General features: G+C 42.3%; 1 protein-coding gene across 1 annotated transcript in view; it reads right to left on the bottom strand.

The window, feature by feature from the left end:
* LOC128696581 (uncharacterized) overlaps nucleotides 1-27,899 on the bottom strand; it is a 239,498-nt gene that overhangs the window by 17,086 nt on the left and 194,513 nt on the right. The window contains exons 4-9 of the mRNA XM_070094637.1: nucleotides 19,968-20,100; nucleotides 17,919-18,035; nucleotides 15,600-15,786; nucleotides 12,188-12,308; nucleotides 8,183-8,368; nucleotides 4,976-5,025 (exon numbers count right to left, since the gene is read on the bottom strand). Coding sequence (XP_069950738.1) covers nucleotides 4,976-5,025; nucleotides 8,183-8,368; nucleotides 12,188-12,308; nucleotides 15,600-15,786; nucleotides 17,919-18,035; nucleotides 19,968-20,100 — 794 coding nt within the window. The remainder of the gene's footprint in view (nucleotides 1-4,975; nucleotides 5,026-8,182; nucleotides 8,369-12,187; nucleotides 12,309-15,599; nucleotides 15,787-17,918; nucleotides 18,036-19,967; nucleotides 20,101-27,899) is intronic.

Genomic DNA, 27,899 nt, shown 5'->3' with positions numbered 1-27,899 from the left:
GTGTGATGAGTATCCACATTATACACCATGTTATCATTATTGCTATAAACACTGGTTACTTAATTGGCTATATTATCACCAAATGAGTTCGTTAATGTAGCCGGTGAAAAGTTCGTTAATATAGCCGGTGATAAGTTCGTTAATCTAGCCGATGATAAGTTCGTTAATCTAGTCGGTGATAAGTTCGTTAACCTAACATGACTCACGAAATCGTAATGACACGATTGCAAACAAACCATACCACGGGTGGGGATAGAACCCGCGATCAGAGTCTCAAAACTCCAGATTGTCGCGTTAGCCACTGGACCAGCTAGCCACAATAAGATTCGTCCCACTAGGTATATTTCTGCGCCAAAGGAAGGTTAGCATAGGCACCACTGTGACCACAAATGCAAGTTTTTAGAGACGAATCTCCAGGTAGCGTGGCAGTGACGAACTCTAGCTGGTCACAGTGGTGACTATGCTAACCTTCCTATGGTGTAGAAATATACCTAGTTGGACGAATCTTATTGTGGCTAGCTGGTCCAGTGGCTAACGCGACAATCTGGAGTTTTGAGACTCTCTGATCGCGGGTTCTATCCCCGCCCGTGGTATGGTTTCGTTAATCTAGCTGGTGATAAGTTCGTTAATTTAGCCGGTGATAAGTTCGTTAATGTAGCCAGTGATAAGCTCGTTAATGTAGCCGGTGATAAGTTCGTTAATGTAGCCGGTGATAAGTTCGTTAATCTAGCTGGTGATAATCTCGTTAATCTAGCCGGTGATAAGTTCGTTAATCTAGGCGGTGATAAGTTCGTTAATCTAGCCAGTGCTAAGTGTGGATACAATTTCTAGATTTCAGATAATCTGTTTCATCATTAACAAAGCATTGTTGTTATCATTTCTTGTGTAGATCGTTTGGGCGAGTGTCTAAATAGTTGGACAATAAAATTTAACCTGTACACACACTTCAGATTTTATTGACATCTCTGTATATACTGAACTGTTATATATACCGATAAGCAGGTCTTAGTCTAGAAATTTATTGATCAAGTTATATTCGCCTACTAGTTCTTTACAAACATTTTAAATTTCTCTTTGAGAAACCCAAATTATCTTCGCCACTCTGTTTATTGCTAGATTAGCTAATGGACTGACTTTACTATGGTGCCGGGAGCCAATACGCGAGGGAAGCCACAAGAGTTTAACTTAACCCCTCTGGTATATTTTTTTGTATATCTGCCTCTGGACTCATACATATGTATGTTACATTCAGACATCAGGTAATTTGAAGCAATTAGGAGGGGGACTCACAAGCAATTAAACTAATTCTGGTTTCTATACACAAATAATCCGCACTTAAGAGCAGATGAGAATGAAGGTTATGACGTTTTGCTCCGACTTGGATCATGAACTAGTCACACAGAAGCACGAAGGGAAGAGTCAGTATATATACGACAGGAGTGGAGCCGGGAGTAGTAGAACTAGAGGAGATAGAAATGTAATTGTAGTAGTAGAAATAGTGGTAATGGTAGATGTAGTAGTAGTAATAGTAGTAGTAGTATAAGTAGTGCAGCAGTGGAAGAGGTAGTAATATGAAGGTGGTGGTAGTTACGTTTCAAATATGATAGATTAATTTCGGTTGGACAGCATAATAATAACTTATATTTGTGTATCTACTATGAGTCTTATTCCAGGATGATGGGCATTTACAGGCAGGTGAGCCCAGGATTACTGAAACATTCATCCAATATGACTTGAACTGCCAGGAGTTGAAACAGTTCTAGAAATCCTTTAAGAGAAAGTTCAACTACCCTTCCACTCCTTGAATCTGCTCTGATTGCCAGCTAATAACCAAGGTGCTATACAACCCCTGCTATTAACCAAGGTGCTGTACGACCTTTGCTCTTAACCAAGGTGCTATACAACCCCTGCTATTAACCAAGGTGCTGTACGACCTTTGCTCTTAACCAAGGTGCTATACAACCCCTGCTATTAACCAAGGTGCTGTACGACCCTTGCTCTTAACCAAGGTGCTGTACGACCTTTGCTCTTAACCAAGGTGCTGTACGACCCTTGCTCTTAACCAAGGTGCTCTTAACCAAGGTGCTGTACGACCTTTGCTCTTAACCAAGGTGCTGTACGACCCTTGACCCTTGCTCTTAACCAAGATGCTGTCCTTGCTCTTAACCAAGGTGCTGTACGACCCTTGCTCTTAACTAAGGTGCTGTACGACCCTTGCTCTCAACCAAGGTGCTGTACGACCCTTGCTCTTAACCAAGGTGCTGTACGACCCTTGCTCTTAACCAAGGTACTGTACGACCCTTGCTCTTAACCAAGGTGCTGTACGACCCTTGCTCTTAACCAAGGTGCTGTACGACCCTTGCTCTTAACCAAGGTGCTGTGCGACCCTTGCTCTTAAATAAGGTGCTGTACGACCCTTGCTCTTAACCAAGGTGCTGTACGACCCTTGCTCTTAACCAAGGTGCTGTACGACCCTTGCTCTTAACCAAGGTGCTGTACGACTCCTGCTCTTACCCAAGGTGCTGTACGACTCCTGCTATTAACCAAGGTGCTGTACGACCCTTGCTCTTAACCAAGGTGCTGTACGACCCTTGCTCTTAACCAAGGTGCTGTACGACCCTTGCTCTTAACCAAGGTGCTCTACGACCCTTGCTCTTAACCAAGGTGCTGTACGACCCTTGCTCTTAACCAAGGTGCTGTACGACCCTTGCTCTTAACCAAGGTGCTGTACGACCCTTGCTCTTAACCAAGGTGCTGTACGACCCTTGCTCTTAACCAAGGTGCTGTACGACCCTTGCTCTTAACCAAGGTGCTGTACGACCCTTGCTCTTAACAAGGTGCTGTAACCCTTGCTCTTGTGCTGTACGACCCTTGCTCTTAACCAAGGTGCTGTACGACCCTTGCTCTTAAACAAGGTGTTCTACGACCCTTGCTCTTAACCAATGTGCTGTACGACCCTTGCTCTTAACCAAGGTGCTGTACGACCCTTGCTCTTAACCAAGGTGCTCTACGACCCTTGCTCTTAACCAAGAAACAAGGACCCTTGCTCTTCACCAAGGTGCTGTACGACCCTTGCTCTTAACCAAGGTGCTCTACGACCCTTGCTCTTAACCAAGGTGCTGTACGACCCTTGCTCTTAACCAAGGTGCTGTACGACCCTTGCTCTTAACCAAGGTGCTCTACGACCCTTGCTCTTAACCAAGGTGCTGTACGACCCTTGCTCTTAACCAAGGTGCTGTACGACCCTTGCTCTTAACCAAGGTGCTGTACGACCCTTGCTCTTAACCAAGGTGCTGTACGACCCTTGCTCTTAACTAAGGTGCTGTACGACCCTTGCTCTTAACCAAGGTGCTGTACGACCCTTGCTCTTAACCAAGGTGCTGTACGACCCTTGCTCTTAACCCTGCTGAACGACCCTTGCTCTTAACCAAGGTGCTGTACGACTTAGGTGCCGTACGACCCTTGCTCTTAAACTAAGGTGCTGTAAGGTGCTGTACGACCCTTGCTCTTTGCTGTACGACCCTTGCTTAACCAAGGTCTTAACCAAGGTGCTGTACGACCCTTGCTCTTAACCAAGGTGAACGACTCTTGCTCTTAACCAAGGTGCTGTACTACCCTTGCTCTTAACCAAGGTGCTGTACGACTCCTGCTATTAACCAAGGTGCTGTACGACCCTTGCTCTTAACCAAGGTGCTGTACGACCCTTGCTCTTAACCAAGGTGCTGTACGACCCTTGCTCTTAACCAAGGTGCTGTACGACCCCTGCTCTTACCCAAGGTGCTGTACGACTCCTGCTATTAACCAAGGTGCTGTACGACCCTTGCTCTTAACTAAGGTGCTGTACGACCCTTGCTCTTAACCAAGGTGCTGTACGACCCTTGCTCTTAACCAAGGTGCTGTACGACCCTTGCTCTTAACTTAGGTGCTGTACGACCCTTGCTCTTAACCAAGGTGCTGTATGACCCTTACTCTTAACTAAGGTGCTGTACGACCCTTGCTCTTAACCAAGGTGCTGTACGACCCTTGCTCTTAACCAAGGTGATGTACGACCCTTGCTCTTAACCAAGGTGCTGTACGACTTTTGCTCTTAACCAAGATGCTGTACGACCCTTGCTCTTAACCAAGGTGCTGTACGACCCTTGCTCTTAACCAAGGTGCTGTACGACCCTTGCTCTTAACCAAGGTGCTGTACGACCCTTGCTCTTAACTTAGGTGCTGTACGACCCTTGCTCTTAACCAAGGTGCTGTACGACCCTTGCTCTTAACTTAGGTGCTGTACGACCTTTGCTCTTAACCAAGGTGCTGCACGACCCTTGCTCTTAACCAAGATGCTGTACGACTCTTGCTCTTAACCAAGGTGCTGTACTACCCTTGCTCTTAACCAAGGTGCTGTACGACTCCTGCTATTAACCAAGATGCTGTACGACCCTTGCTCTTAACCAAGGTGCTGTACGACTCCTGCTATTAACCAAGATGCTGTACGACCCTTGCTCTTAACCAAGATGCTGTACGACCCCTGCTCTTACCCAAGGTGCTGTACGACTCCTGCTATTAACCAAGGTGCTGTACGACCCTTGCTCTTAACTAAGGTGCTGTACGACCCTTGGTGCTGTACCCTTGACCCTGTGACCCTGCTTTTAACCAAGGTGCTCTACGACCCTTGCTCTTAACCAAGGTGCTCTACGACCCTTGCTCTTAACCAAGGTGCTGTACGACCCTTGCTCTTAGACAAGGTGTTCTACGACCCTTGCTCTTAACCAAGGTGCTGTATGACCCTTGCTCTTACCCAAGATGCTGTACGACTCCTGCTATTAACCAAGGTGCTGTACGACTCCTGCTATTAACCAAGGTGCTGTACGACCCCTCAAGGTAACACAACGTGTTTGCTGCCGTGGTGGATGACTGCTTTCGAGTCATGTTACGTCAAACTCTCTCAGATAAATACCTTTTGATTTATATACACTGAGGTATTCACCTTTTCAGTGTATATACAATGCCAGATATACAAATCTCGGTGTATATAAACTGAAATATAAACACTTTACAGAGTAATATACAAAGTTTATCTGTTGAACTGTATCATTTTTATTTCCTATAACAAGTTAGAAACTAAAATTACAGTAATTTTTGAATTCAGATATAACTTTTTTTTTATATAAGAACAATACAAAATATTTACATAAATATTAATTCCACGAAAATCGGTATATAAATCTGGGGCATTAATTTCGCTACAGTGTGACCGTTTAGAACATCAAACAGAACAGTGTAAAGCGGTTATGAATGCATGTAAGCAGTGTGCACTCACTTGTATGTGCTCGCCTGTATGTGGTTGCAGTGGTCGAGTCTCAGCTCCTGGCAGAGACTCTTCGCTGGCTGCTACCGGGTTTACTCTCTTCTGGCTTGAGAGCCTTGTCGTACCTTTTCTTTAAGCTTTGCATGTATCCTTCCTCTTCCAATCTATTATGAGGTCGTTCCAATTCCTGACCATCCTGTGATTCAGATGTGTTGTGAACGTCCAGCTGCACCATCAGTGTCTTGGTTCTCGACCCCTGAACCATCTTTCCTTCCTCTCAGCATTTTGTACGTTGTTATTATATCGTGTCTAGTTTTTTCATTTCTCTGATTTAAGTTTAAAACTTTTTTTTCTGTTTACTGACTGATAAGCTAATTTGTTCACCCTCAGATCATCTTGTTAGCAGTAGCGTATTGTTCAACACAGATCAACTTGGCAGTGGTTTATTATTCACCATAGATCATCTTAGCAGAATTTCATCTTGTATCAACCAGAAGTAAAGTCACATTTTTTTTTTTTTTGGGGGGGGGAATAGATTGATTTGTAATCAAATAATTTGTTTAATTTACATTGCTATATAAAGTAATCAGTTATAAGATGTAATAAAGTTGTAATATCAGAATTTTTTATTTTCACTTTAAATTATTTTTACATCCATTGATTTATAACTTCATTTTCTTTTGTGAATTAGTTAATCGGCTCATGTGTTACATAGTCTTCATAAAACACTAATCTTATCTAACAAGTTAATTTAGTCACGATTGAGATTTTCAGGTAAATTATTGGTAACAATGAAGTGATTTTCCTTGACATTTAGATTTTCCATTTTCCTAAATATGAGAGAAAGAAATATTCTGCCCTGTCTCTTAGTATGGTCATGTCTTTATCCTCTTTATTTCAGATGATTGTAATTTCCATCCAAGTTGAAGTACCAGAGGTAATACTTGTTTAATCTTAGTCCACAAAAGACATCATCCAGTAATCTACGGCCACTTAAATTTGACTCGTACCCATGTTTAATTTAACTTTTGCCATTACCATCAACATTGCATCTGTTGAGTCGTATAATAGTGGCAATTGTTTTTAACATTTTTCACAACACTGGCTGACAGACGGAGTATTGAGCTCCGACCACTTTTCGCACTGAATAACCTAGGCTATCATTAGCCAGAACACACATACTAGACTGTCATAGGCCAGAACACACATACTAGACTGTCATAGGCCAGAACACACATACTAGACTGTCATAGGCCAGAACACACATACTAGGCTATCATAGGACAGAACACATATACTAGGCTATAAATGGCCAGAACACACATACTAGACTATCATAGGCCAGAACACACATACTAGGCTATCATAGGCCAGAACACACATACTAGACTATCATAGGCCAGAACACACATACTAGGCTATCATTGACCAGAACACACATACTAAACTATCATAGGCCAGAACACACATACTAGGCAATCATAGACCAGAACACACATACTAGACTATCATAGGCCAGAACACACATACTAGGCTATCATTGACCAGAACACACATACTAGACTATCATAGGCCAGAACACACATACTAGGCTATCATAGGACAGAACACATATACTAGGCTATAAATGGCCAGAACACACATACTAGACTATCATAAGCCAGAACACACATACTAGGCTATCATAGACCAGAACACACATACTAGGCTATCATAGGCCAGAACACACATACTTGGCTATCATTGGCCAGAACACACATACTAGGCTATCATAGACCAGGACACACATACTAGGCTATCATTGGCCAGAACACACATACTAGGCTATCATTGGCCAGAACACACATACTAGGCTATCATAGGACAGAACACACATACTAGACTATCATAGGCCAAAACACGCATACTAGGCTATCATTGGCCAGAACACACATACTAGGCTATCATAGGACAGAACACACATACTAGACTATCATAGGCCGGAACACACATACTAGGCTATCATTGGCCAGAACACACATACTAGGCTATCATAGGACAGAACACACATACTAGGCTATCATAGGCCAGAACACACATACTAGACTATCATAGGCCAGAACACACATACTAGACTATCACAGGCCAGAACACATACTAGACTATCATAGGACAGAACACACATACTAGGCTATCATAGACCAGAACACACATACTAGGCTATCATAGGACAGAACACAGACTAGATTATCATAGGACAGAACACACACTAGACTATCATAGGACAATACACACAGTAGACTATCATAGGACAAAATACACATATTAGACTATAACAGGACAGAAAACACACACTCGACTATCACAGGCAAGAACACACAGCGGTCGATTGAGGAAATGGTGCGTTTAGGATCGCCTCAGAACGCTAAACCCTCTCGTTTCTGGCTGATTCACGCTTTCCGTATGGTGAGGTACCGCTAAAGCTTAGGTAAGGTTTGTCAGAAAATATGACAAGTGTTTCCTGACGCGGGTGGTTGTCATATGATGACCCGCAACTAGAGATTATAGTCATCTGGCCGAGGCCTTCCACTGCCATACCGGTGTACCGGTATATAAGGAGAGTATTATCATACTCACTCTCTCCGAAACTATATTGACTAATAGACTTAGCCTGCCCCTAAAGCACCAACAGAAGGCCAACTGGAGGCAATGCATTTATCGTAAACCAACAGAAATAAATGCACTTACCGTAGCCCAAAAGGAGACCATACACTTACAGTACACCAACAGAAAGCAGTAAACTTAATTAACGTAGACCAAAAGAAGTCAATTCACTTAAAACAAACCAACAGAAATCAACAGAAGACAATACACTTATCGTAGACTAAAAGAAATCAATACACATACCATAGAGCAACAGCCGGTAGCAGACTTACCCCAGCCTATAAGGTAGAAGATGGTCAGGTTATTCTGCTCAGCGAAGGCGGAGACGAGGAGCTTATGCAGGTAGAAACCTTCACACAGGTACCACATGTAGTTGGTCACACTTGTGTACTTAGTTAGCAAGTTGAGCGTCACGCACCAGGCTGGGTTCTGTACCCAGGAGACACAAGTGTAAGACAAGTGTAAATCAGATGTAAGATAGGTGGAAGGCAGGTGTAAATTAGGCGAAAGAGGCATATGATAAACTTAGAAGCCAGGCAGGCAGCAGTAAGAATTTGGGAAACATTCAAAAGACATTTTGATACACAGGTACAACAAACACAGGTACACCAGAGAGTGTCAGAGACACAGGTACACCAGAGTGCATCAGAGAGACACAGGTACACCAGAGTGTATCAAAGAGACACAGGTACACCAGAGTGTATCAGAGACACAGGTACACCAGAGTGTATTAGAGAGACACAGGTACACCAGAGACACAGAAACACAGGTACATCAGAGACACAGAAAAAGAGTTACACCAGAGACACAGATACAGCAGGAACACAGAGACACAGGTACAGGAGACACAAAAATGCAGGTACAGCAGATACACAGGTACACCAGGTACAGTAGATACATAGGTACACCAGGTACACAAGTACAGGAGATGCACAGCACACCAAAGACACAAGTGCAGCAAAGAGACAGGTACAACAGACATACAAAGGCACAGGTACAACAGACATACAAAGGCACAGGTACAACAGACATACAAAGGCACAGGTACAACAGACATACAAAGGCACAGGTACAACAGACATACAAAGACACAGGTACAGCAGACATACAAAGGCACAGGTACAACAGACATACAAAGACACAGGTACAACAGACATACAAAGACACAGGTACAACAGACATACAAAGACACAGGTACAACAGACATACAAAGACACAGGTACATCATACATACAAAGACACAGATACAACAGACATACAAAGACACAGGTACAGCAGACACACAAAGGCACAGGTACAACAGACATACAAAGACACAGGTACAACAGACATACAAAGACACAGGTACAACAGACATACAAAGACACAGGTACAACAGACATACAAAGGCACAGGTACAACAGACATACAAAGACACAGGTACAACAGACATACAAAGACACAGGTACAGCAGACACACAAAGGCACAGGTACAACAGACATACAAAGACACAGGTACAACAGACATACAAAGACACAGGTACAACAGACATACAAAGACACAGGTACAACAGACTTACAAAGACACAGGTACAACAGACATACAAAGACACAGGTACAGCAGACATACAAAGACACAGGTACAACATACATACAAAGACACAGGTATAACAGACATACAAAGACACAGATACACAAAAAGTGACAGTTGCATTAAGCTAAATCTTCTCAAAAACTATTTAACTTAGCAATAACTCGACATAAAATACATATCCGGTTTATTAAAATGCTGATAAAAAAAAGGAACAATATTGTACTGGCTTTGATAAAGCAGATTCTAAATAAATACTTGTACTGAGCACAGATTGCCACTGAAACAAATGTTAGAACATTTATTTTGCAAAACAGAGGCTAGAAACGGCGTGATGAAATGCTGTCACCGGCTGGTAAATCGAAGTTCGTTGGCGTTGATGATACACACCAAAGAGGAAATGCATTATATACTCTGTGACTTATTAATATTAAATAAATGTCATTGCAGCCGTCGTTCAGTTTGTGGAAAAAAATGGTGTCAGCTTCAGTGCGCAAGGTAAGGTCAAAAACAGATACTAGGATATAAAAACAAACGCTCAGATGAAATAATTATGATGATACACACCAAAGAGGAAATGCATTATATACTCTGTGCTTATTAATATTAAAAAATGTCATTAGCCGCCGTTCACTTCAGACAAGGTAAGGTCAAAAACAGATTTTTAAAAACAAAGCAGAATAATTATGAATTGCAGCAAAAAAATAACTTCGACTTTTTTACAGCAGTGATACATACATGTATATATATATATATATATATATATATATATATATATATATATATATATATATATATATATATATATATATATATATATATATATTACTTCTACTACTACAACTTATATTACTACTACTACTACTATCAATTATATTGCACCTCACTCTAAGCCTATATATACCCTCTGTGTCCATGTCCTGTTTGTAACGACTTCATAAAGCTCCTGGAGAGCGAAACGTTGCCACAATAAAATGTCACATTAGTTGCACTTGTATCCCTTTACTTTACAGAGGAAATCTTGGTTGATGTTGTGGTCTCTCCTTGACCACTGTCAAGTTGTACATGAATGGTGCACTGTACTGACAAGATGAAGCAAATTAGACACATGTGCAACATCTGGGTATCTTTATTTGTGATAAATGGTTTTGAAAACCGACAAGTTGAAGATTGAGACACTTATACAACATATGGGAATCTTCATTAAGGAAACATTTCGCCACACAGTGGCTTCATCAGTCCAATACAAAGTAGAAATGGGTAAGGAGAGGAGGAGTTTGAGGTAATCAGTCTCTCAGCCTGGAATCGATGTGTTCAGTCCATCAATCTTGTAGAAAGTGCAGCATATGGCCGGAGAAGTGGTTTGTATATTGTAGTCAGGTGAGTCGAAGCAGGAGGAGGCGGGATCATAGTGGAACCATCCACAAATCTAGGTAGGTCTTCGTCCAAAGGTTGGACGAAGACCTACTTTGTATCAGACTGAAGAAGCCACTGTGTCGCGAAACGTTTCCTTAATAAAGATTCCCATATGTTTCATAAGTGTCTCAATCATCATCTTCCTTTGTAAACGTTTCGACATCCAGCGGATTTATCAATACAGCCAATGGATGACGAAACGTCTACAAATAAAGATACCCAGATGTTGCACAATGTATCTAATTCCTCACCACTGTCAAGTAATAACTGAACAACATAACAGGAAGAAACACCAGATAACAGGTCATGTGAAGACAGCCTCTCTTACTGCTCCTGTACTCTGCCGTTTGTATCTCTAATTGTTAGAACTTAAGAAACATCATAAATTTTCATGATATTAAACTTTACGTTCATTTAACAAATTCACTTCATGGCAAACTGATTCAGGTATCTTCCCCACTTTATGTTCTTGTTCACTCCAGTATAGTGGTGATACCGCCCGCTGCCTTTCTCACTAACTTTAAGAAGGCAGGGGAGGTGTTTGCCTCGCTCTCACTAACAACTTCCTTGCTGTTGTTTTAGAGATCATAGTTGTCCAATAAACTGTTCTTCTGCCCAAACTGCCTAGCTTGTTAGGCTTCACAGACATTGTTATGTTGAACTGATTTTTATATAGTACATTCCTAACATGCAATTCAATCCTAGTTATGTTTCTGTTGATGCCAGATTTTCTCAATATATTACAAAATGCCCTAATTTTCAGATAACCTGTTACTCGCCCTGACAAAATCCTTCTCGTCTAACGACTCATCTTGAGAAATTCTCTTCACCCGTCTGACTTTTAACTTTCTTTTCGCATGCCTTTTTCTTTTTGAGAAACGTTAGGCACTTGTGTTGCCGAAGGTATTGGCTATTTAATTCCCCTGAGGTGTAATATGCTTTCCCAATAATCTTACTGCTTCCACTCACCTCCTGAACTCTTTTCTGTTCTTTTCTTCACCTGATCTAATCTCTGACTTACTGCTCACAATCGTAAAAATTTCAAATGATGTTTCTTTTTCTCCGACGTATGAACGTCATAAAATTGGGGTCAGGTGGTCTGCAAGACGCAGTTGTGACAGATGGTGAACATGTATGTATGACACACCTGTTGAAAAATTCATTATATACATGTTAAATAATGAGTTATACATCTGTGGGATAATGTGTTATACACCTGTTAGAAATTGCATTACAAGCTCGTTGGGTAATTCATTACACACCTGCTGGATGAGGTCGTTCTTATACAGCTGTAGTAACCTGAAGATGATGACGCCGAGAGCCTCGAGGAGAAGACTTAAGAAAAGGTGTTTGTGTAGAGTAATGCGGTGAACACGAAGCTGTCTGCCACAACATAATATTATTATTACATTGTTGCGAAATTTTAAACTCATGTAGGTTATTCACAGCAAAGAGTGGAGGCTCGAACCTCCATCCACAAAGTTGTTAGCTGAGGATAATTAATAGAAGCTATCCTTGCACTCTGCTATACTGTGGATGTATCTTTCGTGAAATTTAGTCAATATTGTATGAGGACAATAAACGATAATTTATCCATTGTATATTGCATGACAAAAAGAAAATATATACCAGAACACTTTATTAGAATATCTTTATTTTTGATAATGAAATTTTAAATAAGAAACTGCCTATTGCATAGTTTTATGAGTAATTTAATTAGTATAATTTCTTTTTAATTTACTGCTGATGATGCGATCTAGACTGGTAAGGAATTTGACAGCCATTTATTTCACAGTATTTTGAAGAATTCTGGTATTATATTTATGATTCTTCAAGACAATTACCATTTACTTTCTGTATACTGGGTTTTATATCCTTCTATGTGTTCAGTGTGCTGTTGCAAAGTAGCATCTGAGGGTGCATGAAGTGCCATGTTGCACTACAGAAATAAGGAACGAAAAAGGCACAATACCGTGAATGGAACAATACACTAATAACCCGCACATGGTCAGTGGCCCAAGTCGGATCGAAACGTCATTAATTTTGTACTACATAGGTAGCACGCACATAAGAGAAAGAAATTTATGACGAAGTTTCTGTCCGACTTGGACCATTAACTAGTCATACACTAACACAAGAAGGTAAGGGGGCCAGTATATATACGAGAGATGGGCAGAGACTGGACAAAAACACTTACAAAAATAAAAAGAAGGACGTGGAGATAGTAGTGAAAATGTAGTAGTGGTAGTAGTTGCAGTGAATAGTAGTAGTAGTAGTAGTAGTAGTAGTAGTAGAAGTGGAGGAAGTCTAAGAACAAGCAAAAAAAAAAAAAACCCCGCGAGAGTACTTACGGCCCAGGAGGGTGGGACCGAAGACACAGGGAAGTAGAGGAACAAACGACAGAACAAACTTAAGCAGAAGAAAGGAAACCATTTCACGGGTGGGATTAGAACCCGCGGGTTCTAATCCCACCCGTGGTATAGTTTGTTTACAATCGTGTCATTACGATTTCGTGAGTCAAAAAGAAAGGAAAGGCAACGAAAATATAGGAAAAGAGAAGAGGTAAGGAGAGGAAATAAAGATCAGGTCGCATCACAAGTGTTCTGAAGTCTGGAGCATTTGACAGTGTAATGAAGAAGGAATGCATCTACAGAGACAAAACCAGGATTAATATTCATGTAAGGAAAGTTGTGAGTGTACTGTCGTAAACAGCAGCAGAATGTGCAAGCAGAATCAAGTTGTCAGTATACTGCAGTAAAGTAGTACCACAGGTAGCGAGTTGTACTACGTTGTTAGTGCTGTTATGAAGTATTGCCATAAGTAGCAAGCAGTACCAGCAGTAAGATTAGGTGAAAACTGTACCATATTCTCGGTGTAATGTTTTAAATAAGACAGTTCAAGGAGTAAGCTGGTACATATCAGAGTACTTTCGTAAAACAATAACACAAGAAGCAAGCAGTGTTGTGTTGTCAGCATAGCTAAGAGAGTGAATTCAAGCATTCCCATGTATGTGTTTGCAGATAATGAAGAACCACTAAGATAACACAGTGAAATTAAAAAAATAATAACACATTTCTCTACTAAACATGTATTTAATAAATCATTATGAACATTATACCTGAATGGTGAGTGTATGTTTTTGTCACAGCCTATTAAAATCCAAAACACATCGCTGCAATGTTCCCACACTTCACTTCGCTCATTAATAGAACCAAAAATTCACACGAAATACAATTTGATGCGTTAACTTGAAGAGGAATTTCTGAAAAATTCTTGTCAAATAGCTTTCTTGCATGTACGAAATATTTTTAGACTGGGAAGCACTAATTGGCATCTGTAACCTCTTTGAACATTCACCCAGTTATTGAGACTCGGTTATGACGCTGAAGGAAGCATTACTATATGGTAAAAGCGATTCCACTTGGAGAAAATTATGAAGACGGTAAAAATGCTAATTTTCCACCTGCAACTGAGGCAATCTTTAGCACACTAAAAAAGGAGTGAAAAGGAAGAATATTTGCGAAAGCCTTCATCAATGACTCGCTAAACGGTAACGATACGGTTGTAAACAACTCGCAAAACGGTTGGAATGAGAACCTATGGCGATCCAGTTTTAAAACTATCCGTGGAATGTTATATTCTGTACCGTGAGTTTTTTACAATCATGTCATAACGATTTCGTGAATCATTGATAACGGCATTGAAAGGACTTCAGCTATAGCTTGTAACGTCTACGTTGGTGTAAGATTCATCTGTAAAAAGTGCGTAGCGGTCACTGTGGGCCTCATGCTGACCCTCTTAGGCTGTGTAGAAATATACCTATTCTGTCGAAAGTTATGAGGCAGCGTTTGTATAATTGGGTAAATTAATAAGTGCCACAAATACTTGTGATACAAATTGTTTGTGATAGAGAAACAGTAAGTGCTACAGCAGTTGAAAGCCTTCAAATTTTAATGATAAACATATTAATGAAGATGGGATACCATGAACATATCTCTGCTCTTGTAACTGCAAATAGGTAATTAGGAACAGGCAATTACTTGCATCCTTCAATCCCCTCTTGAGAGTTTTATGTATCCGAAAACAAGGAAACTGCTACGAGCATGCAATATTCAACTTTGGGAGATCTGCACTTAAAGTCCTGCTCGTCATGAATATGTGTATAATGCGCACTTTTATGAACATGATCCAAAATACAGGGAAGGCCAATAGGAAATGTGCTTGGAACATTTTGCAGGAAAATGTTCAAACTCAACTCCCTAGGTGATGCATAGACCGGTTACTGCATTCTAAATATCTGTATATGGCACACATTTCTTAAGAACTTATCATCTAAATATTGAGATTACTCATGCCATGAAAAGTATTTGCCCAGCCTAAATTTCCAGAGGCGAATTAAAGTCACAACTGCAGCTGTAACAATTCACAACTAGTCCACAAGCTGAAAATAATAGCTGAGCGAAGTTGTGGTCCATCTTGGATCAAAATGTGACTTCATAATAGTCCAAACAGTGACTCGAATTTCGTTAAATTTTCATTCAAGTTTCTTAATTAGCTGTGAATGGATTGGGAATACATTTACAAGTGTCGAATACTGATAAATGGAAACGTGAAAAGGGAAAATTTATGGATTTTAGCAAATTTTTGGCCTGGGTATCATCTTCATGAACTCACTTGTAAGAGAAGAAAATGCATAAGGCAGGGAATAAGGCAGCGACGGAGATGCTGTAAGCAGCAATATGCACATGTAGACGACGGTGAATGTTCTCCTCGACGCTACAAGAAGAGTAGTTGCTCCACTCGTGTCTTCCTTCCCGGCGAAACCACTGGCCGTCTTCTTCGCACCTCTTGCTTGCTTCCTCTAACACAAACACAGGAAGAAATGCGTGTTAGCATATTATCTCAAAGCTCCAAACCTCTCAGATTACACTAATTCTAGTTTGCATATCTTGTAGCCTGTGAGGGAAAAGTTCAACAGATAGGAGTAACGAGTGAGTATATGGTAATGATAGTTTGATTGCCGCTGCTTGTTAAGGTAGGGTCAGTCTAGCTCCCGCTGTCCCCTCCCGCCCCCTTTTTCCCCACCCCGAAAGGTGACGTGTGGGACTCCGGCCAAACAGTAATCACTCGACTCACAGCTCCCAGCACAACTGTAAGTAAAAGCCTCTGCTCCTATTCTAGTGGATATTGGTTGAAAGCTTCACTTTTGACCAATAATAAACTTGGTCCTTTCAGTTTTAAGCTCCCCATGAGACTTTTTTAAGTATCTTGCACTTATCATGGAGAGTGATTTCTTAAGCAATGAGTAACCTTTGTCTCTTTCCACCTTGGAATGACAGCTCGGGTCATCTGCCAACCAAAGAAACGTGTTGAAGGAGACAGACAGAAGTCCCGAGACGTCACTTTTTGATCTACCTACCTGATTAATTGTAGGCGACAGCAGACAACAACCCTTCATCTTCGCAGTGGTAAAGAACCTGCTTTCCTGTCATCTGGACTGACTATTCAAGGCTCTAGACTCTGTGAAGAACTAGTCGTTGGGTTGTCACCAACACCTGTGACCCCCCCCCCACATCATCAGCAACGGCTACAATTTCTACAAGACGGTGTCAACCTCAACCAGACACCCCAGTATAACTGTACATATTAGCGTTGAATTCAAATGTCATTTTTTCACTTCATTTTTCATTTTTCTTTCAAGTAGAATACACAGTCATTTTTCAGTGTTTTATCTTTGCATTACTAAATAATAAAGTGTTTATCATTGTGAATTATTTCTTTTTCTATTCATTAATTTTCCTGAGGAGGAGCCAGCCTTGGTAATACTGTCTGAAGTTGTTACAGGGCTGAGTAAGCCTTCACAGCCTTGAGGAAAAAAGTAAAGGTTTCACTTGGGATATGTTACAAAAATATCCCGCAAATAGAAGAGGGACGATTTTGATGATGTTTCGGTCCGTCTTCGACCATTTATAAGTCAAACTAATACAAGAAGGTGAGAGAGCCTTGGGATACTTCTATATTTAGAATAAGTGACGTCTCTTTTGCATTTACGAGGCTCTGGTGGCTAAAGCTCTCGCTTCACACGGCGAGAATCTGGATTCGATTCCCAGCCAAGTTAGAAGCATTGGGCGTGTTTCTTTACACCTGTTGTCTATGTTCACCCATCAGTGAAATGGGTACCTGGGTGTTAGTGGACTGGTGTGGGTCGCATCCTGGGACACTGACCTAATTTGCCCGAAATGCTCTGCATAACAAGCGGCTTTCTATATAGTAATAAGTCACTGATGTCAGCTAGACTTGTATATCATGTAGTAAATAAAGATATATCAAAAAATGAAGTAAGTTAATGTCATGAGAACGTTTATAATGCAGTTTTAATGTAAAAGTTACTGTCAAAAATATCCGTGGATATGTTGCTCACAGTAAGAAATACCTTTATATGTGCGACGAAGTAAAGAGGTGTGGTGAATGGAGGTGGTAAGTGAGTGGTGAGGGAGAGTGAGAGTGGTGAGGGGGGTTGGTCAGGGAGGGTTATGAAAGACTGAGGTAAGGGAGGGTGCTGATGGGACTACTGTGAGAGAGGATGGTTAGTGAGAGTACTGAGGATGATTGGTGAGAGAGGGTGGTGAGAGGGAAGTGATGGTTGATAGCGAAAGAGGGTGGTGAGTGGTGGTACAGGGAGGTGAGGGGAAAGTAGTAAGTTAAGGTGATGAGAGGGGATAGTGTGAGAGTGCTGAGGAAGTTTGGTGAGGGAAGATCCTGAGGAAGGATGGTGAGAGATAGTGATAAGATAAGGTTGTGAGGTACGTAGTGAGGGAAAATAATGAAGGGGAATAGAGAGGAAAGATGGCGAGTGAGAATGATGAGGAAGGGGAAATGAGGAAGGGGTGATGGAGTGTAGTGAGGGATTGGGATGGTAAAGCGAGAGAGAGAGAGAGAGAGAGAGAGAGACTCGCTGTTGCAGGTAAGTATACACAGAAAAATCAAACTTACTGGCACAGGAAGGTCCCTTGCCATGGTAGATGTAGGAAGGACAAGGTTTATTGATCTCCGTGTTTGGGAGAGTAGCTGGCCAGCACTGCCATCCATCCCAGGTGTTCGGACAGCTACCTGTCGTCATGAATCTCTTATTAGCATACCTTATTAGCATATTATAGCTATATACCATCAACCTGTAACACTACGTAGGAAGTCAGCTGCCTATGATAGGTTGATAGTCATATTTAAGACATAAGAAAAAAATAGTGAGAGTTTAAAATGCTGACAGTTGATGTTAAGAAAACAATGATTCACTCACGTTGGAAAACAGATGTAACATGTGCAGTAATACGGAGTCTACTGCCTACACAGTGAGAGGGAGACCTAATTAAGTGGTGAGTAGGGATTAAGTGGAAAAACAAGTGAGATAATCATCAGGTAAGATGTTGATGTTACTGGAGACACTTATAAGTGCACATTCAAGACATATTTAGGTTTTAAAGTAAAAGGACACAAGTGCAACTAATGTAACATATTTTCTTGTGGCAACGTTTCGCTCTCCAGGAGCTATCATGCTCCTGGAGAGCGAAACGTTGCCTCAATAAAATGTCACATTAGTTGCACCTGTGTCCTTTTACTTTACATATTGTCGGTAATTCTATCAATATTAATACAATATTTAGGTTTCCCTGAAGGAGCGCTATTAAGTGATCACCATTTTCTCTTTTATTTCCACTTATTTTTGTTTTTATTTTGCTTGTAACACGATGACGCCTCATCTCATCGGCTTCAGTTTTTCAACGCTGATGTTCAGTATGTAGAACAAGGCTATAGAAACAATTATCAAAGCTGTAGGATCCATTCCCACCTTGAACTGCTGCGACAACTTGTAAAGACTCAACGGCACAGCTTCCAACATTCAGTATTAGCGTCTCGTCACTCGATGACAGCGCATATCTGACAATTTCATGTGTAAAAAGACTGAAATTTTCTTGCCTATTTAATCACGTTAGAAATTTTTACGTAATCCTCTTCTGAATGGCTTCAGTATTTAATGGTATCTTACAGACCGGACAGTGCTCGGTAAGTTTAGTGTGTAAGCAAATCTATAAACGTTTACACAGTAAAGATACTTAAGTGTTGCACAAATGACTAATTTAAGGATCATATTGGTTTCTGTGAAATAACTGGAGAATCTCTCATCTGATCAGAAATAAGTTAGTGTTTGACTACTGGGTTATCTAAGGTTAAATCTACACATGTACTTTTATGTGCACTTAACATCTGAGTTAAAAACCATTATAAAAACATTGTATGTTATGTACCAAAAGTTTAAATAAAACGTAGGTAATTATTTTCATACTTGCATACTTAAATATTTAACGCTGGTTAAATTTACTTAGGCAAGCGGCTGTGATTGCTCCAGCAGCCTCGTCAAGAGCTAGCGAAGAAGAGAGGTGCAATAATTGGTCTTTTAACGAAAAAAAAAACAAGCCCTGCTACTCAAAAGATTGGGTAAGCCCTCTTTAAAAAGGTATAGAGGAGGGTTGTGTTCGCGCACAAGAACGTTACACGACAGTCGCAGTGCGAGAGTAATGGCCTGTGTACTTATTGGTTTCTTCTGGAGGTGATCCCAGGAATGGTGTTCAGGTCCTTCCTATCATACTAAAGTATTGCTCGACTGAATTATGCTGCTACGAGTTACAAAATATAAACACCTACAAAGATACATGAATTAAATGTTTTAAACACTTCGATGCATCAGACGCATATTGGTGGCCGGAACAGTTACTGGGAGGCTAACAAAAACTTACAGGTAGACTACAGGATTACTGGGAGGCCATGACGCTTAGTGGTAAGTTTACTCAGGTATACGCAAATACAGCTACATAGATTATTATACACAGCAGCATATGTGTAGGGAACCTAGGATAACCCAAAAAAGTCAAAGTTACTTATTACCATTGTGGACCGCAATACTTACTGGTAGGTCGCAACAATTGCTGAGTGGCCACAACTCTTACTGGGAGGGCACAAAATTAAGTGAGTTGCCACAACACTTACTGGACGGCCATGAAGCGGTGAGCATGTTTTCACAGCACTGCACAGCAGCGTGACAGCAGCTCCGCCACTTGGCTCTCCCAACCTCCCCACTGAAAGTCTCCAGTAGCACCTCCGACGTGGCCACCGCCTCCTCCTGCGAACACACGGATGATGCCTGAAGCCTCCATTCGTACAACGTTTCACCCACGGGAAAGGAGGAAGGTAATCAAGAGCCAGATAAATAAATTTTCCAGGGAGACGAAAAGTTGTACCAAAACAAAAGGCTTCGTCCCAAGCAGAGAAATATAAATTGAACATGAAAACTCACCTCAAGATTTGTGTAGGATTGTGGTGGTGGTGGTGACTGTGTAATATGATGTGATAGGAGCTGGCTTTTAAAGCAGATAGTATGAAAATTAGGAAAAAAAAAACAATTTGATATGAACATAAACTATCGAGAATCAGGCAAATAACGTGAATGACGAGACGAGGTGCGGCATTAAAGTAACATTTGGATCATTATGAATAAAAGTGAGTCGTTAAGATTCTAGGTGGGTCGTTAAGACTGAAGGTGGGTCATTAAAACCACAGTTTGGTCACTAAATCGGCTGGTGGGACATTAAAACTATAGGTGGGTCATTAAGGTAACAGGTGGGTCATTAAGTCTTTAGATGGCTCATTAAGACAACAGGTGGGTCATTAAGATTTCAGGTGGGTCATAAAATAATAATAATAATAATAATAATAATAATAATATATTAAATAAATCTTTATTGCTAAACTTACATGTACAAGGTATACAGGCCTAGCTGACGTCAACGACATATTAATATATAGAAAGCCGCTTGTTATGCTGAGCATTTCGGGCAAATTAGGTCAATTTTGTCCCAAGATGCGACCCACACCAGTCGACTAACACCCAGGTACCCACTTTACTGATGGGTGAACACGGACAACCGGTGTAAGGAAACACGCCCAATGTTTCTGTCCTCGCGGGGAATCGAACCAGGACTCTCGCCGTGTGAAGAGCTTTAGCCACCTGGCCACCGGCCACAGTGGTAATGTCACTATCACCCTCTTCTTTTCTCTTTCCGCTTGTCGTAATGTACTTAACGTCTACACGTCTACATCACGGCTACACGGTTGTATTATGTCTACTTAACGTCTACATAATGTCTACATCAAGTTGATATCACGTTTATATTAAACCAGGGTACCGGTAGGGATTGAACTCGCGGTAAGGGAGACGTAAAACTTCAGACCGACGAGTTCAATTCCCGCCACTAGCATGGTTTGTTTGCAATCGTGTCCTTACGATTTCTTCAGTCACGTTTATATCATGTCTACATCATGTCTACATAACGTCTACATCACATCTACACTAATTCAATTTTTTGTATTCATTACCTCTGCATCACGTCTGTCTACATGACGTTAATTTCTTTCCTCACAGCCACAGATCCATCACTCCTTCCCTCCATCACGTAAACACTTGACTCATACCCTCCGTCACATAAACACTTGACTCATACCCTCCGTCACATAAACACTTGACTCATACCCTCCGTCACATAAACACTTGACTCATACCCTCCGTCACGTAAACACTTGACTCATACCCTCCGTCACATAAACACTTGACTCATACCCTCCGTCACATAAACACCTGATTCACTCCTTCCCTCTATCACACAAACACCGCCGTAGCTCCGTGTATTCCTTTGTGGATGTCACCCGAATTGCCATGACAGTGTCCTCCGCAAGTCTCCAGACAGACATCAGCCATATCTTTAAATGGGCTGCAGAAAACAATATGAAGTTCAATGGAGAAAATTTTCAACTACTCAGATATGGAAAGCTTGAGTAAATTAAAACTGTATCAGGGTACACAAATTCTAACCATATAATAGAGCGAAAAACTAATGGGAAGGACCTGGGAGTGATCTCACCTTCAAAGACCACAACGATGTATCTGCACCATCTGCTAGAAAAAATGATGGGATGGATAATGAGATCCTTCAAAACTAGGGACGCCAAGCCATGACGATTCTCTTCAAATCGTTAGTACTCTATAGGCTGGAATACTGCTGTACACTAACTGCCCCCTTCAAGGGAGGCGAAATTGTAGACCTGGAGAATGTACAGAGAACTTTCACGCCACACATAAGTACAATAAAGCACCTAAATTACCGGGAACGGTTGAAGTCCCTTGATTTGTATTCCCTGGAACGCAGGCGAGAGAGATATATGATAATATACACTTGAGAAATCCTAGAGGGATTGCTGTTAAACCTGCACACGAAAATCACTCCCTACGAAAGGAAAAGACTCGGAAGGAGATGCAACATTCCCCCAATGAAAAGCAGGGGCGCCACGAGTACACTGAGACAACATAATAAGTGTCCGGGGACCAAGACTGCTCAGCTGCCTCCCAGCACACCTTATACATGCTGGGAGGCATACATAAGGGGGATCCGTTATACATGTCTCCAAGAAAGCGCTGGACAGGCACCTAAAGTCAGTACCTGATCAGCTGAGCTGTGGTTCTTACGTTGGTTTACGTGCGGTCAGCAGTAACAGCCTGGTTGATAAGACCCTGATCCACCATGAGTCCTGGTCTCAGACCGAGCCGTGGGGGTGTTGACCCCCGAAACCCTCTTTACCTCAGCCACAGAAACACCTGACTCACTGCTACACTCCATTCCTGATCACTGTGTAACACCTCTCCCTCCATCTCTCTTAGATCCACACCTCCCTCACTCCCTCCCTTCATTCGTGATTACTCCGATCTCCCTCTTCCCCTCTCTCCATCACCTTGATTATCTCTATAAAGATGGCTGTCTTCCTCCCGGAAAAAAGAACTGTGGACGCGAAGACAAAGAGAAAATGGAAGGGAAAGTAGAAAGATAGAAGGGGAAGGAAAAGGTAGGGAAGGAAGAAAAGGCAGAAATTGAAGGCGGAAAATTCTGAAAGGCAGGAAGAGAATGCAGAAAGGGAAGGAAGGAAGGAAAGTTATGTAAAGAAAGCAGGAAGAGAAGGCAGAAATGGAAGGCAGGGAGGAAGGATAGAAAGGGAAGGAAGGAAGGAGAGATATAAAGGGGAGGCAGCAAAAGAAGGGAAGAGGGTAGAGAAGTAGGTAGAGAGAGGAGGAAGGAAAAGCAGGAAGAATGGAAGGGAAGAAGAGACAGCAGGAAAGGAAAGAAGGAAAGGAATAAAAAAAGGGAAAATAGAAAGGGGAAGCAGGGATGGAAGTCATGCAGGAATGAAAAAAGGCATGAAGGCAAGAAGTAATGAAATCAACAAGGCAGAAAGGCAGGAAAGAAGGAAGGAAGGAAGGCAGGAAGGAAGGAATGAAGGAAGGAAGGAAGGAAGGCAGAAAGGCTAAAAGGCAGGAATGCACTGAGGCAAAGAGGCAGAAAAGAAAGAAGGCAAGAAGGCAGATAGGAAAGAAAGCAGGAAGATAAAGAGGCAAGAAGGAATGAAGATAGCATATCAGAAAAGAAGGAAAACAGATAGGCAGGAAGAAAGGAAGGTAGGAATTAAAGAAGGCAGGAAGGCAGTTAGGCAGCTACGCAGGAAAGAAGGAAGGCAGGAAGAAAGGAAGGCAGGCTGGAAGACAGGAAGGCAGGAAGTAAGGAAGGTAGGAAGGCGGGAGAGCAGATGTATTGGAAGGGAGAAAGGCAGGAAGACAGAAAGACAGGAAGGCTTTTGCAAAAACACAGAAAGGCAGGGAGGAAGAAAGGCAGGGAGGCAGAAAGACAGGGAGGCAGAAAGGCAGGGAGGCAGAAAGGCAGGGAGGCAGAAAGGCAGGGAGGCAGAAAGGCAGGGACGCAGAAAGGCAGGGACGCAGAAAAGCAGAAAGGGAGAGAGGCAGAATATATGAAAGATAAAAATGCTGGAAAGGAGGATAGACAGGAAGGCAGGAAGGCAAGAAGGAAGGTAGGAAGGCAGGAAGGTAGGAAGGCAAGCACGAAGGTAGGAAGGGAGGAAGGTAGGAAGGTGTGAAGGAAAGAAGAAAGGAAGGAAAGAAGGCAAAAAACAGTAAGGAAAGAAAGAAGGCAATAAGGTAAGATGGCAGGAAGGAAGGCGGGAAGGAAGGAAGAAAGGAAAGAAGGAAGGTAGAAAGGAAGGAAGGAAGGCAGGAAGGAGGGAATGAAGGAAGGTAAGGTCTCAGAGTGTATATTATCGGTTGTTAGGGAAGACTCGGGAATATGAGAGAATTATTGGTGAAGACTTATATGTTTAATCTGAATTGCTCAGTTGCGCAGATAGACAGATAGACAGACAGATAGAAAGACACACACACACAAACACACACACACTCCACCCCCACAGCAACCACCCATAGTTCCTTATCAGGTCTCCCACTTCCCCAACCCCAATACACCTCCCAGACCACAATCTTAGAAAAGAAGTTGAAGGTGTGGTACACAAATGCAGATGGAATAACAAATAAGTATGAGGAGTGGCACGAAAGAATCAAGGAGACATCCCCAGACATAATAGCACTCACAGAAACAAAACTCACCGGAATAATAACAGATTCAATCTTTCCATCCGGAAATCAAATCCTCAGGAAAGGCAGAGAGAGGGGAGGGGGAGGAGGAGTTGCACTGCTCATTAAAAACCAGTGGGGGGTTGAAAAAATGGAAGGAATGGATGGCACGGGCGAAAGGGACTACTTAGTAGGAACAATCCAGTCTGAGGGACATAAGGTGATAATTGCAGTAATGTACAACCCACCACAGAACTGCAGGAGGCCAAGAGAAGAATACGACGAGAGCAACAGAGCAATGGTCGACACACTAGCCGAGGTGGCCAGGAGAGCACACATGGGGGGAGCAAAGTTACTAGTTATGGGTGATTTCAATCACAAGGAGATTGACTGGGAAAACCTGGAGCCCCATGGGGGTCCCGAAACATGGAGAGCCAAGATGATGGATGTGGTACTGGAAAACCTCATACATCAACATGTTAGAGACACTACCAGAGAGAGAGGAGAGGATGAACCAGCAAGACTGGACCTTGTATTCACCTTGAGTAGTTCTGACATCGAGGATATCATGTATGAAAGACCCCTGGGAGCTAGTGATCATGTGGTTCTGTGCTTCGACTACATAGTTGAGCTCCAAGTGGAGAGAGCAGCAGGAATAGGGTGGGAAAAATCAAACTACAAAAGGGGGAACTACTCAGGCTTGAGGAACTTCTTTCAAGACATTCAGTGGGAGAGGGAACTGACAGGAAAACCAGTACAAGAAATGATGGACTATGTGGCAACAAAATGCAAGGAGGCAGAGGAGAGGTTTGTTCCCAAGGGAAACAGAAATAATGGGAAGAACACAACAAGCCCTTGGTTCACCCAAAGGTGTAGGGAGGCAAAAACTAGGTGTACTAGAGAATGGAAAAGGTACAGAAGACAGAGAACTCAGGAAAATAAAGAGATTAGCCGAAGAGCCAGAAACGAATAAGCACAGATAAAAAGGGAGGCTCAGCGGCAATACGAAAATGACATAGCATCGAAAGTCAAGACTGACCCGAAGCTGTTGTACAGCCACATCAGGAAGAAAACAACAGTCAAAGACCAGGTAATCAGACTGAGGAAGGGTGATGGGAAATTCACAAGAAACGACCGGGAGATATGTCAGGAGCTCAACACAAGATTTAAAGAAGTATTTACAGTGGAAACCAGTAGGACTCCAGGAAATCAGAGCAGGGGGGTGCACCAGCAAGTGCTGGATGAGGTACATATAACCAAGGAGGAGGTGAAGAAGCTGCTATGCGAACTTGACACCTCAAAGGCGGTGGGACCAGACAACATCTCTCCGTGGGTTCTTAAAAAGGGAGCAGAGATATTGTGTGTACCGTTAACAAAGATCTTCAACACATCATTTGAAACTGGGCAACTCCCCGAGGTATGGAAGATGGCAAATGTAGTCCCAATTTTTAAAAAGGGAGACAGACATGAGGCACTAAACTACAGACCTGTATCACTAACGTGTATAGTATGCAAGGTCATGGAGAAGATCATCAGGAGGAGAGTGGTGGAGCACCTGGAAAGAAACAAGTGTATAATTGACAACCAGCATGGTTTCAGGGAGGGAAAATCCTGTGTCACAAACCTACAAGAGAGGGGTGGATCGACTGCATTTTTTTGGACTGCAAGAAGGCCTTCGACACAGTTCCTCACAAGAGGTAACTGCAAAAGCTAGAGGATCAGGCACACATAACAGGAAAGGCACTGCAATGGATCAGATAATACCTGACAGGGAGGAAACAACGAGTCATGGTACGTGACGAGGTGTCAGAGTGGGCGCCTGTGACAAGCGGGGTTCCACAGGGGTCAGTCCTAGGACCTGTGCTGTTCTTGGTATATGTGAATGACATAACGGAAGGGATAGACTCAGAAGTGAACTTGTTTGCGGACGATGTGAAGTTAATGAGAAGAATCAAATCGGATGAGGATCAGGCAGGACTACAAAGAGACCTGGACAGGCTACAAGCCTGGTCCAGCAACTGGCTCCTTGAGTTTAACCCCGCCAAATGCAAAGTCATGAAGATTGGGGAAGTGCAAAGAAGACCGCAGACACACTATAGTTTAGATGGCCAAAGTCTGCAAACCTCACTCAAGGAAAAAGATCTGGGGGTGAGTATAACACCGAGCATATCTCCAGAGGCGCACATCAATCAGATAACTGCTGCAGCATACGGGCGCCTGGCAAACCTACGGATAGCGTTTCGATACCTCAGTAAGGATTCGTTCAAGACTCTGTATACCATTTACGTCAGGCCCATACTGGAGTATGCAGCACCAGTTTGGAATCCACACCTAGTCAAGCACGTCAAGAAATTAGAGAAAGTGCAAAGGTTTGCAACAAAACTAGTCCCAGAGCTACGGGGATTGTCCTACGAAGAAAGGTTGAGGGAAATCGGTCTGACGACATTGGAGACCAGGAGGGTCAGGGGAGACATGATAACGACATGTAAAATACTGCACGGAATAAACGAGGTGGACAAAGACGGGATGTTCCAGAGATGGGACACAGACACAAGAGGTCACAATTGGAAGTAGAAGACTCAGATGAATCAAAGGGATGTTAGGAAGTATTTTTTCAGTCATAGAGTAGTCAAGCCGTGGAATAGCCTAGAAAGTGAAGTAGTGGAGGCGGGAACCATACATAGTTTTAAGGCGAGGTATGATAAAGCTCATGGAGCAGTGACAGAGAGGAGCTAGTAGCAATCAGCGAAGAGGCGGGGCCAGGAGCTATGAATCGACCCCTGCAACCACAAATAGGTGAGTACAAATTGGTGAGTACACACACACACACACACACTCGGAAACTTCATGTACCAACACGTAAGGGACAATACAAGAGAGAGAGGACAGGATGAACCAGCAAGACTGGACCTAGTATTCACCTTGAGTAGTGCAGATATTGAGGACATCATATATGAAAGACCCCTTGGGACCAGCGATCATGTGGTTTTAAGCTTCGAATACACAGTAGAGCTACAAGTGGAGGGGGAAGCAGGAAGGCCAGGACGAATGAAGCCAAACTACAAGAAAGGGGACTACACGGGAATGAGAAACTTCCTGAACGGGGTTCAGTGAGACAGAGAACTGGCAGGGAAGCCAGTTAATGAGATGATGGAATATGTAGCAACAAAGTGCAAGGAGGCTGAGGAGAGGTTTGTACCCAAGGGTAACAGGAATAATGAAAAAGCCAGGATGAGCCCATGGTTCACCCAAAGGTGCAAGAAGGCAAAAGCCAAGTGTGCTAGGGAATGGAAGAAATATAGAAGGCAAAGGACCCAGGAGAATAAGGAGAGCAGTTGTAGAGCCAGAAATGAATATGCACAGATAAGAAGGAGTCCCAACGACAATATGAAAACGACAGCCAAATCTGACCCGAAGCTGTTATACAGCCACATCAGGAGGAAAACAACAGTCAAGGT

Source organism: Cherax quadricarinatus, chromosome 47, assembly GCF_038502225.1.
Source record: "Cherax quadricarinatus isolate ZL_2023a chromosome 47, ASM3850222v1, whole genome shotgun sequence".
Classification (NCBI taxonomy): Eukaryota; Metazoa; Arthropoda; class Malacostraca; order Decapoda; family Parastacidae; genus Cherax; species Cherax quadricarinatus.
Note: the sequence above shows the minus strand (reverse complement) of the source record. Positions and strands in the feature narration are given on the sequence as shown.